The sequence below is a fragment of the Drosophila grimshawi genome, unplaced genomic scaffold, assembly GCF_018153295.1.
Source record: "Drosophila grimshawi isolate 15287-2541.00 unplaced genomic scaffold, ASM1815329v1 contig_44, whole genome shotgun sequence".
Classification (NCBI taxonomy): Eukaryota; Metazoa; Arthropoda; class Insecta; order Diptera; family Drosophilidae; genus Drosophila; species Drosophila grimshawi.
In genome coordinates this window covers 8,001,776-8,011,677 of record NW_025063240.1, presented here as the reverse complement: position 1 = coordinate 8,011,677, position 9,902 = coordinate 8,001,776, and the positions used below count along the sequence as shown (strand labels likewise).

The window sequence follows — 9,902 nt, the reverse complement described above, 5'->3', positions numbered from 1 at the left end:
GATGATTTGGTGTTTTCTTTTCTACATATACGAAATAATATTTGACTCAGCTTTTACCGCTGATCAAGAACAGCTTCAGCAATATAGATTGTCTTGGTTAGGATTTAATTTAGCAAAACGGGAAGGTATAGAGTCTTGCAGATGGCATCTTTGCAGAGAATGAGTCGTTTGGATGGTCTGAATTTATATATTTTCTATTGACATATGTCTGAATAAAATCGTTAGCTTAATGAGAGAATTTTCTATGTGTGATCCTGACTTGCAACAGATTATGGCAGCAAACGTTGGCTTCGTTTGCTTGGTACTTGGGACAAACAGCCAGTTATAAGTTATTTAGAGAAAGACTTCGATCTCTGCTTTAGCTGATCAGCAGTTTGTCTAAAGGGAATAGCCAAACACATAATGATGTTATGTATTTCGAATAGAGAATCAGCTGCTGCTGCAACAAAACAAAAACTTTCTCGGGCCGGGAATGTTTCCTTCTAATTAATCATAATACGCTTTGCAAGTAAATAATAAACATTTTTTAATTTTTCATACATACATATGGAATTTATTCATTTGTATATAATATAATGCAAACTTAAACAGTTTATAACAGGGCACTTGAAAAAATATGTTAATTTTTGTGGGATGGGAACAAAATTAATGACAGAAATATTAACAAAGTTTAAAATAAAGGAATGTGTGCATGTTTCCACTTTTATGCTACGACATCCATGGTGTCTTTGATTTCGTTGCCCCATTCACGTGCCATGATCATAATTTCGTTCATTGATAGTTTGGGGCCAATCAGTGGATTCAATTGCGTCAAGTAGCAGCACAGCCAACTTTATAAAAAGACGATAAGGTTGTCAATATATTTATCATAACTATTTATCATTTATATATATATATATGTATGCAAAAATGAGTCTCATGGTCAACAAGAGGAAAAAACTTACAAGAGCCAGCAGGTAACAGCAGTAAGCATTATGCAGCATTGAGTCACGCTAAATATATGTTTAAGATAGAAAATTACATTTAGTTAATGCAGATAATTCGAAAAACTAGAATTACTTACCCTCTGTTGGGGCCGCGAGCAAAGAAGGGGCAAATTATGCCAATGAATGCCCAGATGCAGGTGATAATGACGGGAGGAACGTAAGCTTCAACCATTTTGTCAGCACTCCTTCTATAACTTAGGCGTAATACTGCAGTTCTGCCGAGATCAGCAGATTTATGAATTGAACAGAAAACTGCAAATTATAAATAAGCGATCACGAATAAGGCACTTTTTCAAGCTGTGTGAATATCACATGACAGACATGGGACAGAAACATATGTTGACAGGGCTGCCACACTGCAGTTGGGTGAGTCTGGTTCCAATTAGAGATGAACGACTCTTTAATGAACATGCCCCTGAAACCAGGCAACTCAAAATGTAGTAAGCAATAAAAAAAAGGTTTGACTAGTGTTGCCTAAGTAAATTTGTGATTAATATTTTTTTTTGTTGGGACATTTCAAATAAAATTCAAAATCTCTTATGAAAAGGCACTAGCAAGAAATATCGAATCACGTATGCTGCAAATATTTACAAATATCGATATATCAACTCGATATTTAATACAAATTAACAGCTCTGTGCGAGCAGCTACGTGTTACAGTTCAGTGGAAAAGTGACAAGCAAAAATACAAAATGGTCCTGGAAAGTACTATGATATGGTAAATAACAAATGTAATTAGCAAATATTAAATACTTCTACTAAATGCAATTCAATGGCATTCCTTTTCAGTTTTGATAACAGCGATTATCAGCGCAATGGGGACTACTTTCCAACCCGTTTAAATGTGCAGAAGGATGGTATCAATCTGGTTTGCCTCACAAAGCTAAGATCAAATCCAGAGAATAATGTTGGTCTAATGACCCTTTCCAAGTATAAAATCAATATGCCTAACAATTGCTTTGCATATTCTGTAAAAACATACTTTTATTCCATTGCAGCACCGTCGAAGTGTTGGCCACGCTGACCAGCGATGTTGGTCGCATATTCTCCAAAATGCATCTGATTCAGCCAAAGGGTGAAATCAACCTTTTGACCGGCATTCGAATTGCCCATTTGGTGCTAAAGCATCGTCAGGGCAAAAATCATAAAATGCGCATCGTTGTCTTTGTCGGCTCGCCGATAAGCAACGAGGAAGGGGAGCTTGTGAAGCAAGCGAAGCGTCTCAAAAAGGAGAAGGTCAACGTGGACATTGTCAGTTTTGGCGATCATGGCAACAACATTGAAACCCTGACCGCATTTATTAACGCTCTCAACGGCAAAGACGGCACCGGCTCGCATTTGGTTAGTGTGCCTAGGGGCTCAGCTCTGTCGGATGCCTTGTTGTCGTCGCCCATTATACAGGGTGAGGATGGCATGGGTGCTGCTGGTCTGGGCGGAGCTGTATTCGAATTTGGTGTCGATCCCAATGAGGATCCGGAGTTGGCGCTCGCCTTGCGCGTCTCAATGGAGGAGCAGCGTCAACGTCAGGAAAGCGAGCAGCGCCGTGCCGACAATGCTGGCGGTGCAGAGACCACAGCTGCCCCACCAGTGGCAAGCGGAGAGAGTGCCCCAAGTACTGGCACAAGCAGTGTTACTCTACCCAATTCCAACTCGGAGGAGGCCATGTTGCAGCGCGCCTTGGCATTGTCCACGGAGACACCAGAGGATAATTTGCCCGATTTTGCCAATATGACCGAAGAGGAGCAAATCGCATTTGCCATGCAAATGTCTATGCAAGATGCAGCCGATGATAATGTGACACAGCAGGCCAAACGTCCCAAAACTGATGATGCCGCCGCCCCGATGGAAGTGGATGAGGACTACTCGGAGGTTATCGGTGATCCGGCATTTTTGCAGAGCGTTCTCGAGAATCTGCCTGGCGTTGATCCTCAGTCGGAGGCAGTGCGTGACGCTGTCGGTTCTCTGAATAAGGACAAGGACAAGAAAAGCGATGGCAAGGATGAGCAGAAAAAGTGAAATCCTATTCTTCGCCTACATTTATATATATATTTAATTTGCATTAATCAGAAATCATAAGTGAGCTAACATCTTTAAAGCCATGTGCAGATTACGTTCATGCTTCTAATAAAAATAAAATACAATATATTATCCCAAGGGAAAGTGTCTTTCTTTTTCCACTCAATCTCCAATTTTTCGGTTTGTCATTCTATGCAGCAACTTTGCTAATCCCTCACCCTCGAGTAGCCAAGGAAATAAGACATTTATTTACAATAATTTATTGTTTAGCGCTTTTAATGCATTCTATTAACTTTGACAATTCAATTTAGAAGCAATTATTTTATCTATTTTAACGCAATCCAGCAGCTCATCTTACTTGAGGCCTCTATATTCACGGATGTGGAGAAGCACCCAAGCCGGAATGAACATAGCTGCAACGCACATGCCACCACCAAGAATCACTTTCTCCTGAAAAAACAATTAAATGCACATATTTAAAATAAGAAATATACATATTTTACATGCAGTTAAACTTGGGATTAGGTTTACGTAACCCTCGAAAAATTCGCCAAAAACTACTCACCGCTGTGGAGACGTGTTGTGTTGGTGGACCCGAAACAACCGATTGGCATCGCTTTTGCCATACTCCACGCACAGCGGGCATCAAAAGTTTAGCAGCACTATTTTGGAACATTTTTAACAACAATTTTTCTTATTCCGGAACAATCAATGCTGGTAATAAAGTGCTTGCCAGTGACGACAAAATTCGATCGATAAGAACTATTTGATAGTGATGTGCATATATCGATATTTTATGGGTGACCTTTCAGCCAGGCAATAAAATACCAAAAGAAATATACCAAGACAATCGGTGTATTCAAGATTATTTTTATTTATTATCCATATATTATAAATTGAATTCATCGCACATTTTACATTTGTTGTTTGTTAACTTGCTCATTTGTATTGTATCATCTTATATAGTCTATTGATTTTTAAATTTAACTAAAAAATTCAAATATCATTTTAGAGCCTCAAGGTACTATTTCAATTAAATGTAACGTAATATATTTCTTCCCATGAACGGAATGAAAGGGCACATTTTGATTAATGTTAAGCATACAAGTGATATTTCTATATAGCTGTTAATTATATTAACTATTAATATAATGTATATTGAACGGGTTGTTAACATTGTATTCAATTACTCTATTATTTGAATGGAATTAATCATTCGTCATCAAATTAAAGTCTATAAAGTAGTCGATTACAATCTATTATTTTACACCAATATTTTTAATCATATACACACACATATGCTTTTGATTTAGTATTTTGTATTCTATTTGTTTTTTGTGTTGCTTAACAATTAGTTTATAGTGAAAGCTTTATACATTCGGGCCAGGTAATTGTTACAGATTTGGTTGATCAGATTCGCATACATATTTAACAAATTCATACAAAGCCTTTGTTGGTCCAATATTGGGACCCAAAAGTGATTCCCTGCAAGCCTTGAGTCGATTCGTTGATTTTTGCACTTATAATGAATGAAAGACATGAGAGAAGCATTTCAGATTTTTTGTGGTTCTGGTGACAAATGGTTTAATAAATAAATCTTTATTGTGAGACTTCTACATAAAAATAATGCAATGTTATGCGGAATGAAAAATAATTTGTAACAAAAGTTGATTGATTATTTTTAGCTTTGGAATATTTAAACTTCATATTTCATGTTGTGTTTTGATTTATTTAAGTTGGTTGTTGTTTTTTTTTTTTTTACTTTCCCTTAAATTTGTTTTGTATAACAGACAATAACATAACACAAAATACCTATTTGTGTATACAATACAATTTTTGCATGGGGCATTATTACAAACAAATAAATTAAAAATTACTATGTTGCGTTCAAAGAATGTATGCTGGCATTATTCGAATTATATATTTTAATATCTAATTAGGTAATAAGTAGTTTCGTAACAATACAAACAATAGAATCGACTGACAAACAATAATTTCCAGTTTAATATGTATACATTATGTGTGTGTGTGTGTGCATGAGCATCTGATTATTCCTGTGTGCGCATTTTCTTATTTGTAAGTAAACTTTAAAGGACAGTAAGTGGAAAACATCATAAAAAATTCGCTTATTTTTTATGTTTACAATTCAGTCTGAAAGGCATAGTTGTGTATACACATTTTTATATCACCTATTTTGAATAATTAACTGTTTAATGTATCCTGCTTTTTGTTTATTTTAAAATATCTTTTAAATAATAAGTGATTTACAATATTAATTTTTTAAATTTAATTATTAACCACATCTTTTTGGTTTTCGTTTGTTTTGTTTTTTTTTTTCACAATTTTGTTGTTTCATTTGCATTGCGGAAAATTTGCTGGTAATTTCGTTGCGTTAAGTTGGGCAAAAATATATACTTTTATTTCCGTATGTAAACAATAATTTGGTACTTAAATCATCTCTTATTTTTAATTACACATTTGATTTTTTTCATGCAGTATTATATATATATATATCAGCATTGTAAGGTTTATGTTATTTTTAGTTTGTTATTGAATCTAACTTTTAGTTATGCATATGTTACTTATAGTGGTTCCGATAATATTATTGTTCCTGGCGCGAATAGCTTATTCTTCATCCGTGAAATCGGAGCCATCGCTTAAATCACTTGAATAATATTCCAACCAGTGAATATCGCGTCGATCGACGTATTCCCATAGATAAATCTGCGAGACATAGACCATTAACATTTAAAAAAATAGCTGAAATAAAACCTAGATGGTAAATATTCAAAAACATATTATATGGCAAAAAAAATGAGCTAGACTGCTGATATTACTGAGCACTTTTTTTTTTACCAATATGTCAGACAATAGTGAACAAAATAAATGTAAATCGACTTACATCAAGTAAGTCCATGAGTTGACTCTGGTTGTACGCTTTCCGAGCTCGTTTTGGCAACCCAACATCCACAATATCGCCATTGGGCAGAGCGTGCTTGTAGAAGCACTTGTTGCCGAAGGGACACTTTCCCTCGCCCTTTTTGAAATACTTGCAGTCCTTGGCACCGAGGGCTGCACGATAATCATTAAGCAGTTTATCCTTTTCCTCTTTAGTTTCTACCCAAAATGCACTGGGGCAAACAAAGTCGGAGCACACGCGACATTCGGGGCAAGCTCTGAAAATACACATATATATATATCAAAAGTTATGGTAGTTTCTGAAAGCTTGCTCAGAAGTATGCAATGCATAATTTTTTTTAATTGAAACATGAAATAATTAAATTCTCAAAGGATAATGACATTATTTAGAGAGTAGGAAGCACTTACCGCGTGATTTTGTGCTCAAATTGTTTGGCCTGACGCCATGTGCGGATGCATTCCAGGCAGAAGATATGATTGCAGTTGGGCAAGATGCCAAAGCGCTTCTCGCGTCCAGCCTTCTCCATGATGGTGTCGAAGCAGATGCCGCACGTCTTATCTTTAGACTGGGCAATCGCAAAAGACAGTTCCATTGCCTGTTCGTGCTGTTGCAGGCACTCACGATTGTGTTTCTTTCGTTGAGCTTGGTCCGTTGGATGCAGGCAGTATTGGTCGCACATCTCGCATAGCTCCATATGTATGCGATAGGGACAATACTTGCCGTAGGGGCATGGACTCTCATATGGACATACCTCATCCAAGGAATGCGGCTCACCCTGTTTAATTTCAATGTCTTGGCTATGTGTGGACGGAACGCCGACAATTTCCGCCCATGTTACTCCATTTTGAATAATGGAACTGCCCGTTGCCTCGTCCTCATGCGCATCCTCAATCTCAAAACGTTTCTGGCTGGGCACAAATATCGGCGCATTCACCCAATTGCGACGACTGGTGCTGGGCAAGACATCCTGCTCCGCTTCCAACTCCAACTCCGCTTCCAACTCCGCCTCTGCCTTAGCATCGATATCGCCATCGACGTCGGCATCGGTGTCTGTATTTGGATTTATATTGCTGGCATGTGGCTCACCTTCATGTCGACCCCGAGTTATGTCATGGGAGAAGCGACAAAGCGAGTCACCGAATCGGCAAATGCCTCTCAAATAATAACGGCACATCGTTTGGCTTCGTCCAGGCACAACATTTAAATTGGACGACGCTTCTGCTATATTGCCAACGCTGGCCGAACTCATTTTGCACTTGCAAAGGTTCATACAGATGTTGTGATCTGATCAAACGAGACGACGTTCGGATGACCTGAAACAGTCAACAAATCTGTGATTATATCCTCGATAAGCGCAGACCTATCGATATCGTTCGTATGTATTTACGTATGTGTGCACATTTGAACATATATATGTACGTCTGTGTGTAAGTATGTATGAACGTGTCTGTGTTTGTTTGTATGTAGGCATGTAGAGCAAACAAAATTAAGGTGTCGCAATAACTCAACGCTTTCTGCGCAATACAAAACTTGAGCTTAAATATTTACAGCGCTCACAACTACATACAAACACATATCAGTTTTTTTTTAATATATGCATACATAAGCATATACGTGAATAATTATTGGATATGTATATATATATACGGATATATATGTTAATAAGTGTATATATAAGCATATATATATATATATATATATATATATATGTACTTGTGAATTTGAATACACATGAACCTTTTAGCTCTAATCACACATCGGCAGCCCCGTGAATGATGAGTGATTTCTACTTTTGAACGGTTGTTATGTGTTTGGTTTTAATAAGAACACTGGTTTCTTTCTTACGTTTTTTTTTTTGATGCAAATTGATGCTCACAAAATTTCAACTAGGGATGGGGCTGAAATTAATGGTAATCGGCGAAGAATGATAAATTAAATTCGATTTTCTTATACGATAGTTACGCTGGATATTTGACAATTTTTTGAACGAGTGTCTGACGTCTAAAATACCCAAAAAAAATTAAAATGTTTTAACCAAATAAAAATGAACTCAACTGAAATTTTCCATTTGTTTTTAACCAATTTGAACAATTGGATATAGCAACCTATCGGTAAGGTATCAATTTATATCGATATCAACAAGTTTGCACTTGTCAGCTGATTACCTCGATATTTGTTTTGTTAAAAAGGATATTCTGAATATTACCACAGATTTAAAATAAATATGACTAGCGAAAGTGGAAAACAATATGTTTGTGTCAATTGCGGCAGCCCAGCACGAGAGTTGATTAAAAAGTACAGCAATACCATTAAGCCGACCAATTGTGTAAGACACTTAGCCTAATCGAGATCTAAATTTGTTTAGATTCCTATTAATTACTTACCTAGTTATGGCATCTCGTTAACAGTGCAAGTGTAACCAGCTCATTGATAAATATATCGAAGTCGAAGAATTCATTATCTTGATAGATGCACTTCTCTTGGACTCGGCTGCGTTTCGACACATGATATTCAATGGAAATTTTAAGGTGCACTTGGCGGTCCATTTAAGCAGTATTAAATACTAAATATTATTATAACTATTTTAAAGTTGTATTGGAAGATTTCACTCGTCGTCCTTCTGCTTGAATCGTTTGCATTGTGTCGGCAAAAGCGAGGAGATGGCTCAAATACAGCCTTATACGAGAAAGGCTTTTATATGTGCACATTACAAAGCATTGGAGGTAAAATATACATTTCAATATACATGATCTTTAAACACAAAAACAACCGTATATTTTTCAGAATACCTTTTAATAACACTGCTGCTGCTATTTATTAGCGCACTTCTCAATTTACGTCAGATGAATAAAGTCGGACATGAAGCGGTTACATTAATCATACTTAAAGTGGTGGCCATTTCGAATTTCTCCAAGTTCTTCCTGCTGCCGATATTGGTTTGGCGTAGCAATACAACCGATTTTGGACAAAAATTGCACTATATGCTAGTGACAGGGCACCATCTCTGCTCCCTGATAATGGCTTACAGTGTCGTTGGCATTAGCAATAGAAATCTGCGATGTTTGACCGCAATTTTGGTGATTTTTGCATTTGCCATTAAGGAGTACGTCAGATATTTGGCATCATTTAAAATAGAGTTATATCTATCTTAAATTTTTTTTTTCTTCAACGTCGTGTGATTATGATAAGAAATATAGTAAGTGATTATATATTTAAACGTAATTTTTAAATGAAAATAAAAAAAAACAGTATTTTAATAAAAATCCATAAATATGGTATTTATTAAAAGAATTTGGTTTCATTGGGACTTTTTTAGTGCTCCTGCAACCCTGAAATTCGCAATAATCGGCCGAGCTCTGTCAATGTCGCATGCAGAATTTATGAGAATTCTATTTTTCTTATTTCCATTATGCAAAATTAAAATTATATCTGGCGATATACATTACTATTATCATAATCTAAATTGTTTTTAATTTGCAAAATAAAAACCCGTGAAGGATATAAATACCGACGTGTATCTGAAAAGCACGTAATGAGTTTTGCTCATCTATAAAAAAGCCAGCAGCAAACGTGTTATTTAATAATGTAAGACGCAACACAACAAGTGAGTGTGCGTATTGCAATTACAATTGCAAATCTAAAACGACGCAAACCCAAAAAACAAAGTGAAGTTAACAAGAGAATAAAAAACAAAATATTGGTAAGTTTAGAACAAGTAAAATGACCCACATACACATACATATGTGCATGTGTATTCATTCATATACATGTATTTGCACACATACACATGTAATTTAAGTTCATCGTTGCGGCAACTGAGAAGTGCTCTAAAGTAGCAAAATATTTTACCTTTTGCACCTTATGAATTTGTTGAGGACAACTCATCAGACATATGTGTTTGTATTTAAAGTGTATAAGTGATAAACGTAGACGTTAATTCACACTATATAAATTGACAGCTCATTCATATTGCCAATGTG

The 9,902-nt window shown here is 36.1% G+C and overlaps 5 protein-coding genes across 6 annotated transcripts; 2 read left to right on the top strand and 3 right to left on the bottom strand.

Annotated features, from left to right (window-relative positions):
• Positions 1-591: 591 nt before the first annotated feature.
• Positions 592-1,322, bottom strand: LOC6557006 (V-type proton ATPase subunit e). Its single transcript, XM_001984860.2, has 3 exons — positions 1,064-1,322; positions 945-992; positions 592-830 (listed from the first exon to the last, which is right to left on the bottom strand). The coding sequence occupies exons 1-3, from the start codon at positions 1,156-1,158 to the stop codon at positions 704-706; spliced, it is 270 nt and encodes an 89-aa protein (XP_001984896.1). The 5' UTR covers positions 1,159-1,322; the 3' UTR covers positions 592-703.
• A 306-nt stretch (positions 1,323-1,628) lies between these two features.
• Positions 1,629-3,140, top strand: LOC6557015 (26S proteasome non-ATPase regulatory subunit 4). Its single transcript, XM_001984861.2, has 3 exons — positions 1,629-1,704; positions 1,776-1,916; positions 1,985-3,140. The coding sequence occupies exons 1-3, from the start codon at positions 1,679-1,681 to the stop codon at positions 3,000-3,002; spliced, it is 1,185 nt and encodes a 394-aa protein (XP_001984897.1). The 5' UTR covers positions 1,629-1,678; the 3' UTR covers positions 3,003-3,140.
• A 106-nt stretch (positions 3,141-3,246) lies between these two features.
• On the bottom strand, positions 3,247-3,735 carry LOC6557019. The gene is made up of 2 exons (XM_001984862.2): positions 3,568-3,735; positions 3,247-3,452 (listed from the first exon to the last, which is right to left on the bottom strand). The coding sequence occupies exons 1-2, from the start codon at positions 3,676-3,678 to the stop codon at positions 3,357-3,359; spliced, it is 207 nt and encodes a 68-aa protein (XP_001984898.1). The 5' UTR covers positions 3,679-3,735; the 3' UTR covers positions 3,247-3,356.
• A 1,164-nt stretch (positions 3,736-4,899) lies between these two features.
• LOC6556974 (probable E3 ubiquitin-protein ligase makorin-1) lies at positions 4,900-7,843 on the bottom strand. 2 transcript variants are annotated; one of them, XM_032742079.1, is made up of 4 exons: positions 7,768-7,843; positions 6,330-7,235; positions 5,905-6,178; positions 4,900-5,726 (listed from the first exon to the last, which is right to left on the bottom strand). In XM_032742079.1, exons 2-4 carry the CDS (start codon positions 7,190-7,192, stop codon positions 5,628-5,630), a joined length of 1,236 nt encoding a protein of 411 aa, XP_032597970.1. In that variant the 5' UTR covers positions 7,193-7,235; positions 7,768-7,843; the 3' UTR covers positions 4,900-5,627. The 2 variants fall into 2 exon arrangements, with proteins under 2 accessions (XP_032597970.1, XP_032597966.1); XM_032742075.1 differs by having other exon boundaries at positions 7,660-7,805.
• Positions 7,844-8,070: 227 nt separating this feature from the next.
• On the top strand, positions 8,071-9,185 carry LOC6557016 (protein ARV1). The gene is made up of 4 exons (XM_001984864.3): positions 8,071-8,248; positions 8,331-8,450; positions 8,513-8,645; positions 8,707-9,185. The coding sequence occupies exons 1-4, from the start codon at positions 8,147-8,149 to the stop codon at positions 9,072-9,074; spliced, it is 723 nt and encodes a 240-aa protein (XP_001984900.1). The 5' UTR covers positions 8,071-8,146; the 3' UTR covers positions 9,075-9,185.
• The last annotated feature ends 717 nt before the right edge of the window (positions 9,186-9,902 follow it).

Bases quoted from the DNA above. Each gene is read 5' to 3' on its own strand.
- LOC6557006 (XM_001984860.2), bottom strand. From the start codon at position 1,158: ATGGTTGAAGCTTACGTTCCTCCCGTCATTATCACCTGCATCTGGGCA. The intron at 993-1,063 runs GTAAGTAATTCT...ACATATATTTAG, and splicing joins GCTCGCGGCCCCAACAGAGG to CGTGACTCAATGCTGCATAA. The intron at 831-944 runs GTAAGTTTTTTC...CTTTTTATAAAG, and splicing joins GCTGTTACCTGCTGGCTCTT to TTGGCTGTGCTGCTACTTGA.
- LOC6557015 (XM_001984861.2), top strand. From the start codon at position 1,679: ATGGTCCTGGAAAGTACTATGATATG. The intron at 1,705-1,775 runs GTAAATAACAAA...ATTCCTTTTCAG, and splicing joins CTGGAAAGTACTATGATATG to TTTTGATAACAGCGATTATC. The intron at 1,917-1,984 runs GTATAAAATCAA...ATTCCATTGCAG, and splicing joins GGTCTAATGACCCTTTCCAA to CACCGTCGAAGTGTTGGCCA.
- LOC6557019 (XM_001984862.2), bottom strand. From the start codon at position 3,678: ATGTTCCAAAATAGTGCTGCTAAACTTTTGATGCCCGCTGTGCGTGGA. The intron at 3,453-3,567 runs GTGAGTAGTTTT...TTGTTTTTTCAG, and splicing joins CACAACACGTCTCCACAGCG to GAGAAAGTGATTCTTGGTGG.
- LOC6556974 (XM_032742079.1), bottom strand. From the start codon at position 7,192: ATGAACCTTTGCAAGTGCAAAATGAGTTCGGCCAGCGTTGGCAATATA. The intron at 6,179-6,329 runs GTAAGTGCTTCC...GTGTATTTTCAG, and splicing joins TTTGAGCACAAAATCACGCG to AGCTTGCCCCGAATGTCGCG. The intron at 5,727-5,904 runs GTAAGTCGATTT...TATGTCTCGCAG, and splicing joins AACTCATGGACTTACTTGAT to ATTTATCTATGGGAATACGT.
- LOC6557016 (XM_001984864.3), top strand. From the start codon at position 8,147: ATGACTAGCGAAAGTGGAAAACAATATGTTTGTGTCAATTGCGGCAGC. The intron at 8,451-8,512 runs GTGCACTTGGCG...ACTATTTTAAAG, and splicing joins TATTCAATGGAAATTTTAAG to TTGTATTGGAAGATTTCACT. The intron at 8,646-8,706 runs GTAAAATATACA...TATATTTTTCAG, and splicing joins CACATTACAAAGCATTGGAG to AATACCTTTTAATAACACTG.